This window comes from Cotesia glomerata, linkage group LG7 (assembly GCF_020080835.1).
Source record: "Cotesia glomerata isolate CgM1 linkage group LG7, MPM_Cglom_v2.3, whole genome shotgun sequence".
Classification (NCBI taxonomy): Eukaryota; Metazoa; Arthropoda; class Insecta; order Hymenoptera; family Braconidae; genus Cotesia; species Cotesia glomerata.
In genome coordinates this window covers 19,439,393-19,459,580 of record NC_058164.1, presented here as the reverse complement: position 1 = coordinate 19,459,580, position 20,188 = coordinate 19,439,393, and the positions used below count along the sequence as shown (strand labels likewise).

The 20,188-nt window shown below is 24.9% G+C and overlaps 2 protein-coding genes and 1 long non-coding RNA gene across 5 annotated transcripts; all 3 read right to left on the bottom strand.

Moving 5' to 3' along the window:
* Window positions 1-225: 225 nt before the first annotated feature.
* LOC123269147 (zinc transporter foi-like) lies at window positions 226-8,161 on the bottom strand. 2 transcript variants are annotated; one of them, XM_044734720.1, is made up of 10 exons: window positions 7,897-8,161; window positions 7,380-7,435; window positions 6,195-6,834; window positions 3,374-3,468; window positions 3,070-3,307; window positions 2,294-2,463; window positions 2,030-2,218; window positions 1,216-1,633; window positions 764-1,128; window positions 226-644 (listed from the first exon to the last, which is right to left on the bottom strand). In XM_044734720.1, the coding sequence occupies exons 3-10, from the start codon at window positions 6,784-6,786 to the stop codon at window positions 498-500; spliced, it is 2,214 nt and encodes a 737-aa protein (XP_044590655.1). In that variant the 5' UTR covers window positions 6,787-6,834; window positions 7,380-7,435; window positions 7,897-8,161; the 3' UTR covers window positions 226-497. The 2 variants fall into 2 exon arrangements, with proteins under 2 accessions (XP_044590655.1, XP_044590654.1); XM_044734719.1 differs by lacking the exon at window positions 7,380-7,435.
* Window positions 8,162-9,069: 908 nt separating this feature from the next.
* Window positions 9,070-13,442, bottom strand: LOC123269174 (homocysteine-responsive endoplasmic reticulum-resident ubiquitin-like domain member 2 protein). Of its 2 annotated transcripts, XM_044734758.1 has the most exons (6): window positions 13,244-13,442; window positions 13,063-13,174; window positions 12,787-12,950; window positions 10,789-11,207; window positions 10,277-10,711; window positions 9,070-9,821 (listed from the first exon to the last, which is right to left on the bottom strand). In XM_044734758.1, exons 3-6 carry the CDS (start codon window positions 12,931-12,933, stop codon window positions 9,389-9,391), a joined length of 1,434 nt encoding a protein of 477 aa, XP_044590693.1. In that variant the 5' UTR covers window positions 12,934-12,950; window positions 13,063-13,174; window positions 13,244-13,442; the 3' UTR covers window positions 9,070-9,388. The 2 variants fall into 2 exon arrangements, with proteins under 2 accessions (XP_044590693.1, XP_044590692.1); XM_044734757.1 differs by having other exon boundaries at window positions 9,071-9,821; window positions 12,787-13,174.
* A 3,124-nt stretch (window positions 13,443-16,566) lies between these two features.
* LOC123269595 lies at window positions 16,567-17,236 on the bottom strand. The gene is made up of 2 exons (XR_006510460.1): window positions 16,754-17,236; window positions 16,567-16,603 (listed from the first exon to the last, which is right to left on the bottom strand). It is a non-coding gene; the product is annotated as an uncharacterized LOC123269595 (long non-coding RNA).
* Window positions 17,237-20,188: the final 2,952 nt, after the last annotated feature.

Here is a 20,188-nt window from a genome sequence, read left to right as displayed (position 1 = left end):
GAGGTATTAAAGTACAAAATAAGAACACAAAAAAAGAAAAAAACATGTATATGAATAAATCAACACTTATTTTATCATCTTATCTCATTAATTAATACGAATATATAGACAAAGACTATCTTTAATATTTAAATATAAATTTATAAGCTAATTTTAAATAGAAATAAAAAAAATACATTATTTTTTTTTCTTCTTTTCCATTTTAAAATAATGATTTTTTCACTATTTAGATTAATTTACAATTGTGTTTTGCATATTATATTAGTAAAATCGTGATGAAACAAGTTTTAAGTTGTCCTACAAAACTATAGAATACTTACAAAATAATATTGTAAATATTTTAAATACATTAAATAAGTATTTATAAATGTTTCAGTCATGTAACTTGGAGACATCGTTTTTCTGTCATTCGAATTTTCCTGCTTTATTTACTCTGTTTAGTCGTTTCAAAAAATTGTCCTATTTTATTTTATTTATATTAATTATGGTTAAATAAACTAATCACTAAAAATATTTTTAAGGTCATTTTCGTAAAGAGCAATTATTAACATAATTCCCAAACCAGTAATTAGACCAAGTGCTTGCAATAAACACTGCCAATGTGAACCGCCTTCTTCTGAATGTCCAGAAGATAATTCTGGTATCTAAACAAAAACATTTTTTAAAAATAATTATTTAAATTAATAAGATTGAATCTATATAAAAATCTTAAGTTACTTTAAATTTTGCTGGTTAAACTAGAAAAAAAAATTTTAATAATTACCATGTCAACGAGCGCAATATAAATGAACATTCCCGCGGCAGCTGCAAAAATCCAACTGGTAGTTGATGGCATAGCACCCAATAATACTCCAAAAATCATGCCAAATAAACATAGCACTGATGACAACAAATTATAAAATACTGCTTGCTTAGCACTCATTCCTGCTTTTAAAAGCACTGCGAAATCACCCAATTCATGAGGTAATTCATGACAAAAAACAGCTATTGCGGTAGAAAAACCACCAGCAATATTTGCCGAAAATGCCGCTCCTATTGCCATACCATCGGTAAAATTATGTAAACCATCACCCATTATTACCATCCATGCTACACTTGACATTGAATCAGGCGCCGCATGAACGTGTCCTAAAAATTGAATAATAATAATTAACAATAAAACTTATAACTCTCATGAAAGCTTCATAAAAAAAAAAAAAATAAACCATAAATTACCATGTGAATGTGTATGCCCATGATGTTTATTTTCATGTTCACGAATAATAACAGTATAACTTTCACGTTCATTGACTTGTGGATTATCTAAATTGTCTTTATCAATATTTTTGTGGGTATTATTAACTTTATGATCATCAATATCCCAGTTATCGTGATTGTTTTTATCTAAGTCATCCGTTATTATTTTGGGTAATTGATTGGTAGGATCAGATGTTAATGGCTTAGCTTCTTCAATTGACGGTAACCGCTCTTTGTCATAGTGTTCATGATGTTCATGATGATTATCACGAGTTTCAGTAGTTATTTCACCATAACAATATGGATATGATGAATATTTATGTTTACATAATTTCTCACCAACTGGACTAGTTGTTACACCTTCTGGTTCTCTCATGACACGTACTCGTGTTGGTAACTAATGAAAAAAAAAATTTTTTTATCAATATAAATTTATACAGTAAAATTAAAATTTTTAGTTCGGACAGAAGAAAAATAAATAAAAATTCATGCTCAATAAATCTTAGATTCGCTATAATTAATCGTTATTATTGTAACAAAGACAATTCATAATTTATTGCTGAATTACCAATTAAAATATAAAATAAAAATGTTATTTAAAAACTATAAGAGTTATTTTGAAGTATTAGTGAATAAATTTGTAATTTTAAACTAATTTACATTAAATAAAATCGTTAGCACATGAATTTTTAATAAGAAATAAATTAAAAAAAAAATTTTAATTAAGTTTATTCGCTAATATATCCTTGAAATGCTTAATATAGTTAATGATGCAAACGATCAAAACAATTACCTTATTTTTTCTTTGACGATATTTTCGCCATTCGGAAATCATTGACAAAGCCTTTTCCATAAAAAAGAACATTATCAATCCCATCATGGCAACTAAACCTTTCCACATATTTGAATTATGTGATTCTTCGCTATTGATTTCAACATGTACTGTATTACCTTCATCATGACTGTGAGGTGCCATCATTGCCTATAAAACAGTAGAATTAAACAATATTAATATTTTTGTAGTTTTCATTCTTAAAAAATAAAAAAAAAAACTTACATGAGGTAATAAATGTATAAGTGCATCTCCACACAAAGTACCAATAGCAAGGGCAACAAGAAATTGTATTAATTGATGATAATAACTTTTACCCATTACGGGAATAACGGCAACTCCAAGTAATCCACATAAACTGATTACTACAATACTTATCGTTGAATAAACCCACACTAAAAATGAATTGATAAATAATAATTAAAAATGAAAATAAAAAATTTCATAAATCTTTAATTATTAATGTTATGGACTTTTGGCATCAAAAACAAAAAATTATCAAAACACTCTTTAATTCCAATAGTCAAATCTACGTAATTTCGTGTAGATTTTTATTAAAATCAATTGAGAATTATCATTACATTCTCCGCATTACAGAACTATTACAATCAACTTAAAGACTTGATAAAAAAACGTAAAAATTATGACAATTTAAAAAATGTAATTTAAAACTTATTTTATCAACAATAATATCATCTTTACAAAAGAAGATTAATTCCTACCATTCCAAAGTTATTAAATAGAGAATAAATCGAAATAGTGATAATTTTGATAATTTGTAAATTTTACACGCTTATTTCTAAACTAATCGACCGATTTATCTCATTTTTAAACTTGACCTAGTTAATCGAATAAATAATGAGAGTACCATCTTCGATAAGATCATTTGAGAAATGCGATTTAAAAAATATTAGAGAAAATTATTTTAAAAGTTACGCTATGAAGACAAATGCATTATTATGGATTTCTGAAAACTCTATTTAAAAAAACTTCAACTTTACCTTGGACCATATCCCGTGATTCTTCTTCAAAATATTCATGACTATGCATTTCGTGATAGTTATTAGGTAATGAAATGCAACCTTCTTTTTCTGATCTTGAATTACTAGCTAAATGATATAGTAAAACAGGACATAATCGTTCAAATAACCATCCAGGTAATATTGTATCATTTTTCGTTGAAGTTGATAGATCGATATCAGATGAAATACTTGCCAAAATTTGATTTTTGCTGGCACACTAAAACAAATATTTTTTAAATTAATATAAAATAATTTTCATAAACATTTTTTTAATATTACTTACCTCATCCTTACTATTCATATAATTTTCACTATTATTGTTACTGTTTTTAGGTATTGACGAATTAGATTGACTTTTAGGAGAATCAGCAGATGTTTCTGAAACATTTAAAATTTTATTATTGTTATAATAATTCATATAGACAAAAAATATAAATGTGTCGAAAATGAATATAAAACATGTACTGTTTTATTAATTAGTCTGACAAAAATAAACTATCCTCAGTTATAATCAATCATACGTTTAACACAGTTATTATCAAAAAAATTAATTATATTTGTATGAATTATAAAAATTAAATACAGTTTCTTCACATTATTTCTAATTTTTCTTTGTCTTGTAATTTATTTTTTTATTTTTTCATTAAACATTTAAAAATAGATTTTGTTATCAAAAGTATGTAATCTTATACCATTCAAAAAATGGATAAAAAAAAGTATTGTTTATATAATATAAAACATTGAGTTATCTTTATCAGCAAGCCATCAAAACCTTTTGTTAAAAAAATATTTTTTCCTGTTATAACAATATTTTATTTTATGACATATGCTTAAGACTTTAAAAGACTCAGCAATGGTCTAAAAAATCTGAGATTTCTTAACCGGATAAACCTAGCAAAAACCCTTAATACCAAGTCAAATTCAACTGGATAGCAAAGCTTAACCTTATAGTCAAAGAAGCCAAGATGCCAGATATTTTGAACAACCTGGACCCTAAATTCTGAAAAAACACCAACCTAACTCCCTCAATGCCATCACCGAACGAGCTAAGCCTCGTCTTGATTTTAAGTGCTATTTTCGATCGCCTCCATCTCTCTCTCTCGATGCACCCTGCAAATCATACAGATCATTGAAACCTACCCCATTTATCCGCACACTCTTATAATTCTTAACATCTACTCCAAGAACAAAATGGAAAATGTAGCAAAATTCCTCGCAGGAGTCATCCATTGCTAATCCATTCATACCTCTACTTAATTCGTCCCCTTTCACATTTTGGTTGTTCAACCTATTCACGAAGAGACGAAGACTATTTTTTATTTTTTATTCATTACTCTTTTTTTATTTTATTTTAGTTAATAATTATAGTAAACACACGAATTGTTTATGTGTTTCTCAAACAAACAAATTCTAATAGAGAGGCTTTTGTAAATCTCTTGAAAACAATAAAAATATAATACAATGTAATTTTATTAATAAGACGCAAATGATAAAGCACGTTCTGATTCTAACAGTCATAAGTATATGGTAATTCGTATAAATTATAATAGTAAATTTTTTATATATAGACTTGATTTCATATTTATAAAAAAATTTATTCTACTCATTGTAGATAAATATATTTATTGATATGTTAATATAGCATTGTGATAATTATTGACTCAAAGCTTTTTATCTCTGAAAATCCACGATTTATAAACAATTTACCTATAACTATTCTGCATAAAAAATCTCTGAGTAATTATATTTATTTTTATTTCAGTTCAATCATATCTTTATTCGATTCGATAATTTTCATTTATTCTTTTTTCAAATACAATAATTTTTAAAATAATACTGACATCTTTTTCAACGGATATTTTTTCATAAGAGAAATAACAAAAAATATAAAAATTGATAAAACTGCCCAGACAAAGTATATTACTCCATGTCTTGAGGCCAAAAATAATTAATAAATTATCATGAAAAATGTTGTAATTTAATTTTAATACGGTACTTTTTGTTATGTTTTGATTTAACTGAAATTATAGTGTGTAATTAAATAAAATGAAACGAAAAATTTACAAGGCTATCAAAAAAATAAGTAAATATCATGGAAACCAATTACTTGAGTTATTCAGCCATTCATATAACATAAAATAGAAAAATGATCATGGCCATTAAAAAATAACAATCTGATTTTTAATATTTCTTTATTATCAAGAATGAATGTAAAAATATTTTAAGTTTGATACTTTTTTAGTTGAGTAACCTGCGCTTTTAAAATTTCGAAATACATTTGCAAAAGAAGAAAAGATCAAATTTGAACAATATTCAATAAAGTCAAGTTGAAATTTCTTTTTAATTTTATTAGAATCACATTTATTTATTGCAACTATCAGAGTAGGCACAGTAAAATCTCAATAAAGTTTTGCAGTTAAATTTTAACTTTTTCACAAATTACTAACATTAACAAAAGAGACAAGCTGCAAATCTTTATTGAAATTTTATTGTAGATGAATTAACAATTCATACGCTCTATCGGTGTTAAATCGTCTCATCTGGATTAATAATAGATTTTAAAATTTAAAGTTCCAAAGCGATATGAAAAACTCAATGCTGCAAGGGATGAAATACGATTAAATACTTATCACACTTGGGCATTTTATTATTTCATCGCTAATTATATTGTAAACTTTCTTTCAATATTATTTAAAAACAAAGTTAGTTAGGATATATTGTTCTCTTAACTCTCATCTAAATTTATTACTGCTTTCAAAATAATTATTCTTATTCGTTTTCAATGATGATATTAAATTGTATATTCATTAAATGTCGCATGAAGAAAATTACTTTAAACAATTATTAATGAAGATAGGGATCAAGACGATTAACGTGAGAAAAAAATAAATATGTAAGGGAAAAATATCTTAATTCAAATTAGAATGAATCGTTGATGTTTAATAGGTCAATTGATAACGCGTGATAGTTAAATACCGCGAAAATCAATTGATCTCAAGTGATCCAAGAAAATAATTGATTGCTCATAATTATAATAATAACTAGGTAACAAAGAGTTGTTAAGTATTAATATTAATAATAAAACAATTATGTTTTTTTCATACCGTTATAGACTGAATTATTATTGTCATTTAGTCCATGTTTTACAATTAATTTAAAAAGTCCCAGTTGTTTCAACATAACTTCAAAACCATCCATAGTTAAACTATTGCCATCACCATAAGTGTCAAATATTTTTTTCAAGAAATATTTTTCTTCAGTTTCAACGTGCCTCTTATCTCTTTGATTTTTCTTTTTATAGCTATTGACATTATTCTTGCTTACAAATAAATTTTCATTTGTTTGCGATGGTGTTTGGCCAAGTCTTTCCATAACTTCTTTATTTTCCAGTAAATTGTAATTATTATCGTGATGTACTTGATAATCATTGTCATCATATTGTTTTAATTTGTCATTATGAGTTTTTTTCTTTCTGTTTTTTTTCTTATTTTCATAGTTAATATTATCATTGTAATTATAATTAATCTTATCAAGTGGATTCAATTGTTCCGTAGAAAGAGTATTAGAAACAAAATCTTTTTTTTCAGTCACTAATGATGCTTTTAATACTGATGATATTGTTGTATGTGCTGAACAGGGTATGTGTGATGCACATAATACACACACAACACATACGGTCATAAAATGCTGTGACATCTTTATTTACTCCAAAAATAGGATTTTCAAATCCTATTGTTGAAATTCCTGAAACAGATTTGATTATTTTACTATAATTGTAATTAATTATATTTATTCAATTAATATACTTATAATTACGATAATGCCAAACGTGTTTTAGCAAAAATAAAAAATATATATGTATATATACTATTTGGTTACTAGACATATAGGCGTGAGAGAAATTAAGATATTAAAAATAAACTTTTATGATTATTTTTAGATCTGTAAATAATATACTAACGAGTAAAAGTGATATAATTATAACATAACAATTTAAAAACAAATATCTATTGATATAGAAGAAATAATCCATAGATTTTAGTCAAGAAATTGATATATTAAAAGAAAAATAAATCAGCATACATCTGAATATTTTTTTATTTTTCTTGAAATATTAATGCTAAAAAAAAATTTACTTGTATAATTTTTTTTTTTAATTCATATCTTTGATGTTTTTTCTTATTTTTAAAAAAAATCTATTTGTTAAAAGAATTGAAAAAAAATTTTTTTTTAGAATTATTTCACTTTTAAAATTTTAGTTTGAATAAAAAAAACACTTATTTACTTACAATTAACAATAAATGAAATGTTTATCACTGTAATTCGATTTACCGGTCAACTGATACTACTTAATGAGAAATTAATATTTATACTTATATAGACTTAATCGTTGGTTACAATTGAAGGATAAAATATTAAAAAAAAAAAAAAAAAACTATAATAACAAATCAAGGATAATAACAGTGTTATAATATTTGAATGTTTATGTTAAAACATATTATGTTCAGTCAAGCTAGAGGGTCGAAAAACCGCGTGATAATTCTCACAGTGCGTACACTATAAAAATGCATAACAAAGAAAAAAAATTTTCAAGCGGTCGAGGATCGTAGACGAGGTAAGAAATTGTATCAGTGTGAGTTAACACAGAATGTTGGTATCGCTACTGTATGAACTTTTACATAAACGTGTGTATGTAGCTGCTACTGTACATTTATATTTCTTATATATTTATATATAACTAGACTTTTTTATTATTTATCGTTGTAAAATACAAGAAAGCAACAAGTACAATGTGAAGATAGCTACCTAGTTTATTTAATGGTACATATAATCGACACTCGAAATTACTCGAGATTAAACGAGATAAGACACTTTACGATACGAGACACAAGATTCGTTGTTTAGTATCAACTTTCTAATGACTAGTATATAATTTGATACTATTTCTTCAGAGCGATTACTTATATTAACACTTCACTGTTTAAATATTTAAACCTCCAAGCGTATCGTATTGAATTGTCTTATTTCTGTTTCTTTTATATTCATATGTACTATTTTTTTTGCTGTCCTCTTTCCCTCACTTTTTTATCTTTTTCTAGTGCTTTGGTCGCTTTGATTCATTTTTAGTGACATCTGTTGGAAACACATCAAGTTACAAAAATAAATCTAATATAAGCAAGGTTTCGATAGTAAATTTTAGATAATATTAACTATAAATAGAAATAATTAATAAAATGATAAAAAATTAATATATAATATAGAATGTAATATGAAATTTTTTAATTTATGAAACTTGCAAAATAATATAAACTTTTATTTTACTTTGATGAAAAACGAATTTTCCATTATTGAAATAAATTTTTAACTTTATTAAATTTAAAAAAAACTTGTAGCTATTTAATGAAATTGTATTTCATCCTTTAAAAAAAAATTATTGTCATTTTATAGAGTTTTTTATAATTTTGTAAAACTTTTTACTTTGAAAAATATTATTTTGTAAAGCGATTTTCATTTATACACTTATGTAATATTCCATAAAAATTAAGCATTGAATAATATTAAATCATTCATGAAATAAAAAAAAAGGTATCCTTGACTTAGTTATAATTGTCATGTAATTTACAAAAATTTAATATTTTTAAAGATCATTACAATAAATTGTATTTTTAATTTCAAATGTCATTCTGTAAATAAATATTTAAAAAATATAATTTTTCAAAGAGATAATTATATCAGATAAATTTATCATTGGCTCAATTAAAATTTATGAAAAAAAGTCCTTGAAACAACTTCCTATATATGTTATTTATTTATATTCTTGAACATAAAAAATATATACAATTTTATTATATTATAATACATTAATATATATTTATTCATTTTAATTACTAATTTATATAATTATATACTATCAATATTGGTAATTTAATGAAATATCTTAATTATTTATCAACTTTTTAAATACATTTTTCACGTAATTTATAACTATTAGAACTGGCAATTTGAGAATGAATATTCAATCTAATTTTATGTGAGAATAAAAAAAAATATATTTCATATATTTTTATCACGGTCGTTGAAACAAATAAATTTAATTTTTTATATATTTATATTTATATATATATGCATGTGTTTATATATTTATAACATCTTTGGGTCTTGAGTCACTTCGTGCTAGAAAATTTAAAAATTAGCACATTTTTCAAATTAAATAGATAACAAAAATAATAATAATAATACAAATAAATAACCGTCATTTTGAATGACGTATAATTGATAATTTGAATATATAATTAATTTACAAAACATGTGGTTGTTCTGGTATTAATGAAGCAAAAAATGAACTAAAGAATGTCCATGTTAATGCTAAAGCACCAGGCCTTTCATTATCCTCATTTTGATTAACCGTTCTTGTCTCTTCATTATTTGTTTCATTAACATTTGTATTGATATTTAAATTAGTAGCAGCCGTTGAATTGATAATCGAATGTTGTACATTCAATCTCTGGCGTAATTGTGGTTGTTGATCTTGCAATCCAATCAATGGTTCATTTGCTGGATTATTAATAATATTCTCTTGGTTAACTCTATTATCATTAATAACATTATTATTGTTATTAACATTTATGTTATTATTGTTATTGACATTAATATTATTATTATTATTTTCTGCACGTCCATTATTGTCCGTAAGATCCACTTGTTGTCCCCGAAAAAATCCTCCTTGTATTCTAAAATAATGATAAATAATTTTATTCCACCATTAATTAAATAAAATAAAACAAAATTTTCTTTTTTAATGTAAGCGCGATAATTTCATTAAATTTACTCAATATTAAAATTTTTTTCAATATTAAGTGAATTGGATTGTAATTAATTACAGAATTTCATGACATAATGGCCAATTTCAAACGATAAGTAATTTAATTTCATGTATTGATGACAATACCTAACTGAATAATTTTTTAATTTTCAAATGTATAACATAAAATACAAGATTTTTAAAAAATTTAATTTGTTTTTCAAGAAATTTATAATTTAATTCTGTATTTACTGTAAGAAGGCGACAAAGAAAAAACAATTTAATTATTTAATTATTAAAAATGATAAAGATAAATGTCACTACTTTTTTCAATCGATTAACTATAACAGTTATTTAATGTATTGTATATATATAGATACTTACAAATAAATAGCAAATCCGAGCATTGTAACAAGAAGGAATCTCGATGGCGATGAATAAAAGTAAACAATACTAGACAATACAATAACACGTGCGAATACATCAAATACATCGAGCCAATCACGATTCAATGCTGCTTCATTATCTTCACCAGCATTATTGTTATTATTATTATTATTGTGGTTGTTGTTGTTGTTGTTGTTGTTGTTGTTGTTGTTGTTATTAATTTGTCTGTTTTCATTATCATTTCGTTGTGCGCGTGTTTGATCTTGATTGCTTGCTGCAGCACTAGTGCCAGATGTCGAAGGAATACCAGGAAGTACTGTACTCGAAGTTGAAGGTAGATTATCACTGTCTCTTGTATTTAATGGGTTTGCATTTAAATTTGATTGTTGAACATAAGGCACTGATTGCAACTGAATCCCTTGTGAAGCTATTCTGAAAGAAAAAAAAATTAAATTTATTTATTTTAGTTTTTATTAAATATAATTTTAAAATATGCAAATGACACTTACAATTGCATATATTGATTCAAATACTGAGCATAAGCTTGTTGCATCCATGCTAGTTGTTGAGTATTCAATTGAGCATAATATTGTTGGATCGGAGACATTGGTACTCCTGGTGGAGGAAATTGTATTGCTGATGAAGATAACGGCGATGATATTGATGAAGTTGGTGTTATTGATGATGATGGTAATACTAATGGTGGTGAATTATTAACACTGGCATTTGAATTTTGCTTGTCACTTATAGATTTATTTGTTGAGATTTTTGAACTAGAAGTCGATGCAAACGATATTTTTGATGGACAAACCAAGTGTACAATAAATAACTCTTCTTCTAAATTATAATTTTGATAAAACACATCTTTCAAAATCATTGAATCGTTTAATATTTGACCTGAATATATTACTTTTTGATCTTCTTTTTTCTGAAAAATAAATAAACGAATATCATTATAATTTTATTAAGAGCGGTTGATAGTTGATTTTCAAACGAGTTTTGCTCATGAATAAGATAAAATTTTGAAAAAAAACGCTTCGCTCTTCGATAGATAATTAAATTATCCATCGAAGAGCGAAGTGCTTTTTTGGAAAATTTTCATTTATTTATGCATAAAATCCGTTTTAAGATTCCATAAGTTGTACAAGTATGACGGAGATACTCTCGTCTGTCCAATAGAGAGCGAAAGAGAGAAAAAATATAAACCCTTCTTAAGGAAAACTTATCTATACTAATATTATAAAGAGGAAAGATTTGATTGTTTGTTTGTTTGCATTGAATAGGCTCCGAAACTACTGAACCGATTTGAAAAATTCTTTCACTGTTGGAAAGCTACACTATCCCCGGGTGATATAGGCTATATTATATTTTCAAATTTTTGTTAAATACCCGTGCCAAGCCGTAAATAAATATACATTTTGAGGGATATGAAAACTAAGTGTTAATTATTCAATGCGAGACTTGATTTTATCACATGAAATATTTAGATATACTTTATCATTGAATAAAATTATCGGATTGAAAAACTGATCCCTAGATGATTCCTTAAACACAAAAAACTTTTTTAAAGTTCATTTTAATTATAAAGAGAAATAAATAATAAATCGAAGTTTAACTAAAGTAATGTATTTCTGTTAAATTAAAATTTATTTTTAATTTGCCATGTAAGTAATTCTAAACCACTTCTATTACTATTCAATACTGAAAATAATCGACTTTTTTTTCTATTTTACGAAAATTTTTATTCTGTAGCTGTTATAAATTGGTTCAGTTAGAACTAAAAATTTTTCAAATGTCTGATTTGTCAAACTTTCAATATCAACATAAATTTCAATTGCTGAAACATTTTCGTCGAAATCAATAAATGAAATCAATAGATATCTGACGATTTTTTAGTTTTATTTAAATAAATGAAAATAATCAAGCCAACATATTGACAAAATTTCTTTGTTGATTTCATCTTGTGTGGCAAATTTATTAATTTTTTTATGCTCATTTTTTGCATATTAAAATTTAAAATTCAATATTGTTATGAATTTTATTCTAAGATTTAAATTCTGTCGTAGAAGTAAACATAATGAAAAAAATTAATTGAATAATTAATTAAAAATGACTATTTTTCGATTTTGTAAGGCTCGTTTAGGTGGAGTTCCAATTTGACAAACCTAGTTACCTTTTTTCATAATCTATATTTAAAAAAAATTCTAAAAGCTGTTTTTTCATTTCAGTAAATTATTTAGTATTTTCAAAAATTTTTTTATGCCTGAAATTATCTTGTAATATTTTATTACGTTTCAATTATCAATTTTCGACAACTTCGCAGATATAATAAAGTTATCAAAAATATAATTTATCGGAGATAAACAAAAACATGATAGTTGTATATTGTTTTGATGTCATAAAAATATTCCCAGACATCAACAATAACTGAAAAGTGCTCTTATACACAAGCTATTTAACTTATTAGTAATGATGAAAAAATTTTTTTAAAATTATTAATAACTTACAGGGTTACTTGGATAAACTTCATGAAGATATTCCTTAAGTTCTCCAACAGTCCAATCATATTGACAGTCAAAAGTCTGATCATCAATTTGCTGATCAGGTGCTCTGATAAGCAACCTAATCACCGTATCATTATTAACTTTAGCCATTGTGTGGACGAAAAAAACTAAATTAAAAACAAAAACTGTCAATAAATGTTTTAACACCAACTATTGACCTTTATAATATTTCACGTCGATATAAATTTATTCTTCACACAGAATTAATTATTTATTTACTTTGTATAAGTAATTGATGCAGATAGATGAATAATGGTAACTGATGTCACTGGAACTGATTAGTTTATCATTCATGAAGCGGAAATTATGATAAGAGTTTTTTTTATTTTATCTACAACAACAAAAAATAATTATACTTAGTCTAATTATAATAAGGTTATTATAAAAATATTGTACTTACTTTAAGATGTTTATTTTTTAATCAAATAATTGGTTATCCAATTATCTAATTTATTATTTTATACCAGAAACAACAAATGTGATTATACGCAGTGAAGAAGACTGATAGACTGTTATGGATTGTATTCATGTTAGTTGTTCGTAACTAATGTATACATATAATCAAGTATTAAAAAACACATATTACATAGTATGCATGTAAATGTGTATTTTACGATGATAAAGAAAGAGAGAGAGAGAGAAATAAATACTACCGATTTGGCGTTTTTTCATTGGTCCAGATCAACCACAACTGATATCATTTGATTGGCACAAAGCTCTCTTTCAATTTTATCAAAATGCGCCATGTTATTAATAAATATAAAAAGTATTGTAGATGTCTCCGCAGAGACTGCTGGCACATTGAGTGGTAATTTTAAATATGACTTTATATTCCGTAATTATTTTTTCCGTTTATTTTTTTACTTACAAATGATATGTTCAACTATTTAAAAAAAATTTTAATTCATAAAAAATCAAGAAATTCAAAAAATGTATATATTCTAAATTTTTTTTTACAACTGTTTATTTTTAACCAAAGTATAAAAAATGAATACTAGAAACCGATATACTTAAGGGGGATAGCCACTGTGATAAATAAAAAAAAGATTTAATCAAAGTTTATGTGTTAAAAAAATGTGTCACTTTGGTGAAAACAGGTAAACCGGTAGTTTTCGTTCAGCGCTCTGACGAAAATGTCGAATTTGCTAAAAATCGAATTGAAACAATCAATAAAAAGATTAAAAAAGTCATGGATACCATTGAAGATTGGGTGGAAGAACCCTCACATGGCCTCATATTGAAGACTCAATAGTTCAATTTAAATGATACTGAAATTGAGAACCATTTGATCATTTTTAGGATTTTATTAACAAATAAGTTAGAGCAAGAAAAAATTAAAAAAAAAAATTCTACATTAAGAAGTTGCGAAAAATTATAAATGCAATTTTTTAAAAACAATTTTCTATCCCTAGTTTATTTGTCGAATAAAATTCAGAAATAGTCAAGTGTCTGCTAATTCAGTGTCATCAATTTAAGGTTGTTCGGACACTAATGCACTTGTGAATATCAAAAGCTAATTTTTTGATATGTTGTGAATTGCTATCTCATACGTCTAAATTAATTTTTTAGATTAGATCTGACGAAAGGTTATGCTTTAATAAATGATTAAAAAATTGAAATTTAACATCTAGCCTATAGAGACTATTGGCGGATTGCACATATATCGATTTATTTGACTACCTCATAGGAAGATTAAAAAACAAAAAACTTGTATTTCAGTCAATCAACTTTTGTAGAATACGTTAAAAATAAAATGAAAATTTTCTGACGAAAGCTTTTAAAGATATTTTAATGCAAAAGATGAGAAATTCACGAAAATTTCAGGCCGACATATTTAAAAATAAATAAACCACGTGATTCAGCGCAGTCTGGCAACATTGCTCAGAACAGAACGCGCGAATTTTGAATTTTAATAATTCCTGTGTATATTTATGGGTTATGTTTTTCAACTCAACATTACACAGCTAGATAAATATAAACAGCTGTTATGCGCGGTGTTGCCAGGTCTAAGTTTTGTGAAAAAATACTTGAGTCAAACGTTGACTATTTATTGTTTTTGTTAATGAAATTATTTAATTATTTTAATTAATAATAATGTAAGGTAACGGTTAAATTATAGTAATGAATTTTCGTATTCAAATTTTTAATTTTGATGAAAAAAAATTTAGATTCTATTATGACTTACCGGGTACTGTCCGTGCAATCTTAAGTATAAACACTTCGCGAAATACATCATTTCAGCGTAACGTAAAGTAAAATAGACTAAAACCTTTTTCTCGAAACGACTTTTTTCAAACTGGTTGCATCAATAACTCAAACGAATTTCAAATTTTTTTTTGTTTTGTTGTCTTTACAGTGGCTAAGGTTACACGTAGTCGAAAAATATAAAAAATTTTTAATTGGTGGCCGTTTTTTTTTTTCAAATCAAAATAAGAAAAATCAGCTACGTGATGAAAATAAAATTAGTTGACATATGAAAATTTTTATAATTTTTTCTATTGAAAAAAGTGGAAAGAAAAAATTTTACATGTAGAAAATTTGAAAAATCATACGTGAAATTTTTAAAATATTTTCTTACTTGTCAGCTAATTTTAGTATCATAGCTACGTGCAAAGATAACCATATTCATGCAGATTATAAAATAACTAAATTTTTTTTTCGGATGACTCGTTTCCGAGATAACGATGCCACTATCGAGAGGGAAATTTTTTTGGGGCTATAGATAAGAATGTTACGGGTGTCTTCTAGTTTGACCCCCTAGTTTTTGAGCATTTTTTTGTAAAGATCAATAAAGAGATAGAACTTTGAACTTTTCACCATTTATTTAAACATATTTCAAGGGTATACAGTTAAATTTTTAGCTATCAACATTTAGTAGAATTAAAGTTATAGTGGTCTGAAGACACCCGTCTCGAAAAAAATTGACGCTCACTTCCTCCATGATATCAGTTGATTGGCTTATCCGAAACAAAAAAACCCGGCGGGATTTAATTGGTATACTTAAATACACCAAGTATTACGATCAAAAAAAAATTTTGAAAATTTCTATTTTTTTGTATCAAAAAGTTAACAAAAAAAAAAGGAAATTCGGACTTTTTTGTTTCGAAGTCTGTCAAAAGTCCAATTTTCAAAATTTTTTTTGATCGTAGTCCACTTAATGTATTTAAATGTACAGATTAAAACCCCGCCGGATTTTTTTTGTTTCAGATAACCCAATCAGCTGATATCATGGAGAAAGTGAGCGTCAATTTTTTTCGAGACGAGTGTCTTCAGACCACTATAATTTTAAGGTTGCACGGACAGTACCCCGTAAGTCATAATAGAATCTAAATTTTTTTTCATCAAAATTAAAAATTTGAATACGAAAATTCATTACTATAATTTAACCATTACCTTACATTATTATTAATTAAAATAATTAAATAATTTCATTAACAAAAACAATAAATAGTCAACGTTTGACTGAAGTATTTTTTCACAAAACTTAGACCTGGCAACACCGCGCATAACAGCTGTTTATATTTGTCTAGCTGTGTAGTGTTGAGTTGAAAAACATAACCCATAAATATACACAGGAATTATTAAAATTCAAAATTCGCGCGTTCTCTGTTCTGTGCAATGTTGCCAGACTGCGCTGAATCACGTGGTTTATTTATTTTTAAATATATCGGCCTGAAATTTTCGTGAATTTCTCATCTTTTGCATTAAAATATCTTTAAAAGCTTTCGTCAGAAAATTTTCATTTTATTTTTAACGTATTCTACAAAAGTTGATTGACTGAAATACAAGTTTTTTGTTTTTTAATCTTCCTATGAGGTAATCAAATAAGTCGATATATGTGCAATCCGCCAATAGTCTCTATAGGCTAGTTGTTAAATTTCAATTTTTTAATAATTTATTAAAGGATAACCTTTCGTCAGATCTAATCCAAAAAATTAATTTAGACGTATGAGATAGCAATTCATAACATATCAAAAAATTAGCTTTTGATATTCACAAGTGCATTAGTGTCCGAACAACCTTAATTCTACTGAATGTTTTTAGCTAAAAATTCAACTGTATATTTTCGAAATATGTATAAATAAATGGTAAACTGTTCAAAATTCTATCTCTTCATTGGTCTTTACAAAAAAATCCCAAAAAAATGCTCAAAAATCAAGGCGTCAAACCAGAAAACCCCTTTAATTACTTGATGTTAGTAAAGATTTGATAATTCTCAATAAAAATTTGGGCTATTAATCTTCAATGTACATGTAATAGAACAAAAAAATTCTGATCCCTAAATTTCTCTATTTTTCCGATCAAAAAAATTCCCGAAAATTACTTTTTTTCAGACGTCACGGTGGCTATCCCCCTTGGAATTTTTGCAATATTAAAGCTTTAAAACTAATTTAAGAAAATATTTTTAATTATTCCAATGATTAATTTTAGAACTTTTTTCTTATCAGAAATAAAATAAAAATATTTAGTGTCGCAAAAAAAAAAAAATATTCGAAAATGTCTATTTTATTATGTTTAATTGTCAAAAGTAGGATGGACGCTGCCAAAAAATTACCAAAAACAATCGTGACACATAAATTAAATTAGATAGCTAACATAAAAAAGATTAAGTAAATAAACAAATAATGCATGCACTGTAATCAAATTGTCAGAATTGTAACTAATGTTTATACATTATTTGAATAGTTCTATATATGTTATGTCGCTTCTATTGATACCTAATATTGATGAGAACAACCGTACAAATGGCGATATCTTGAATTTATAAAGTTCAACTTTGCTCAAATAAAATAAATTATAAATTCAAGTTTATACTTGAATGTAGTTTATACTACATTGAACAATTGTACAAACATAACTTATTTTTGTAAAAAAGTAAATTTGTTAGTTGATAATCATAATAATTCAAACTAGATTAGAGGTCATAGCAAAGAATTGTATGTTGATTAAACAAACTTAAAAATATAAAAAAATCTACAACTGAAATAAAGAAACCCAAGAGGACTAACTTTTTGAGTTCTGTAAATTTTTAATTTTCAAAACAAAAGATTATAAATTTTGAACAGAGAAAATCATTCTGAAGAATGAGATTAATACAAGAATTCTTCAAAAAAGTAAAATTTACTCAAATTAAAAAAAATCTTCCCATCTAATTACTTATCTTCTTGGTTCAAAATATTTGATTTTTCGTTTTGAAAATTAAAAATTTAGAAAAATTAGAAAATTATTGCTCTTGAATCAAGTTAATTTTAGACCAAACTGAAAAACGTTTTTTGTTTTTTCACTAAATATCGCAGAACTCTGTATTTAACTTCTCTAACTCGATTCAATACATTTCAAAATAATGTATATTATAAAATCACGGCCCAGGTAATGCTTTATGAGTTCTCTGTTTTTGCCGCTCTGGTTTACAGAAATTAATATTAGTCTCAATAATAAATGACAGCAAAATAAAAAACCTATACTATAAAATACTAAACCATGTATTTGCAGTAAAATAAAGCTACAGCAAAATTGATTTTTAAAAATAAAAAAAAAATAATATTTTGTGTAAGATAAAAGCCCCAGTACCTGTTTAGGAACCAGTACCTGTATATCTATATTAACAAATACATGGAGTGAGCAGGTACTGGGGCTCTTACCTTACAGTAATATTTCAAAAGCATATATTAGGTTTGAATATTTGATTATAACATGAAAATGATAAATTCTGATTATTTATTCATTTATGCAAACAATTGATGGAATTTATCATGGACTCCTAAATTTAATATTATTACTGTTGAACAAAAATATCATTATGAAAACTATATAATAATTATTACCTTGATTTCTGTACCCATGAATAGGAGAAGCTATAATTTATGGACTTGTACAAATTTTTGGACCTGCAACTATAAATTGTTAAATATGTTTTAGAGAATAAATTCTATGCTTTTGATATATATTTCTATGAATATTATGACAATAAAATATTTTTCATGTAAAAACCGCTAGAGATCTAATAATTTGTTGAAATTTAAGACCTACATACACTTTTTTTTATTTCTTCTTCGTATTATCTATTATTTTTACGAAAGGAATGTTATGCACAATAATAATTACTATTAGAGTCATTAATTTAATTATTGTGGTGGTTACTGTTTTATTATTTTATTAATTACATATTAATTATCACATGAGAAAAAAAATGAGTTTTTCTTTTGTTATTTATTTATTTAATTTATAACGTTAATTTTCTTATTTTATTTGACCTCTACCTCTTGGTTATGTACTGTTTAATATTTTTTATTTATTTATTTTACTCTATTACTTTTTTTTTGTAATTTATTCACATCGGAATGTTGCAAATATTTTCTTACATTTTATAATTTATTAATATAATATATATGTATATATAATTATATACAATCATTGCCATTATTTTATATAAATTAATTTAATTTTGTTTAATCAATTGGATTTTAAACTTCGAATAATTATGTAAGAAGTGTTTTTGCGTTTTTTTTTTTTTTTTTTTTTCTATTTATTACGGATTTAATTATTTTATTTCACATTATAATTTTGTTTATTTTTTTATTAAATAATTCGATTAATAAGTTCATTGATAAACTTAAATTTTTTATAATTAATTTAATGTCAAAATTCGACCCGTAAATTGGCTCACTATTTACAATATTAATTCCTAATTTCACTAATTTTATATTTTTTTAGTATAACAATAATTATTTATTAATAATAATGATAATTAGAGATGCATACTCATAAACAACATGAATCAAAGCAAAAAATTCCTCAAAAATGTAATACCAAATCGTTATTTTTTTTCTAAAATAAAATTGTTTTTTATTTTTTTTTATTAACACCACTATCAATTAAAATGAATTGGAAAATGTTAAGCTATTTAAATTTTTTTTTTGTTAGTATTTTTAGTTTTTTTATTATTTTCGCTCAATGATAAATTAATAATAGATGGTTTTTAAACTCACAATCAGTCTTGTTTATTTATTTTTTTCTCATTCTTTATTATTTTTACTATTATTAGTATTATTATTTTTAGTGTTATTATTATTTTTAATCTAAAGTTGATTATTTTAATTACTAAAAGTTTACGAAATCTTTTTTTAACTAACTTTTAATATTTTATCATTTTTATACAGTTCACCAACTGAATGGAAAAAATGTGCTTTATAGAAAATAAATAAAAATTATTGCGCATTTTCAGTAACAATACTATTAGAATAGAAAATAATTGTTCATAAACAATGATAAAATTAATTTTGAGCGGCTGAAATAAAAAAAAAAGTAATTTTATGATGAGAACCAAGGTAATTCAAAAAATTGA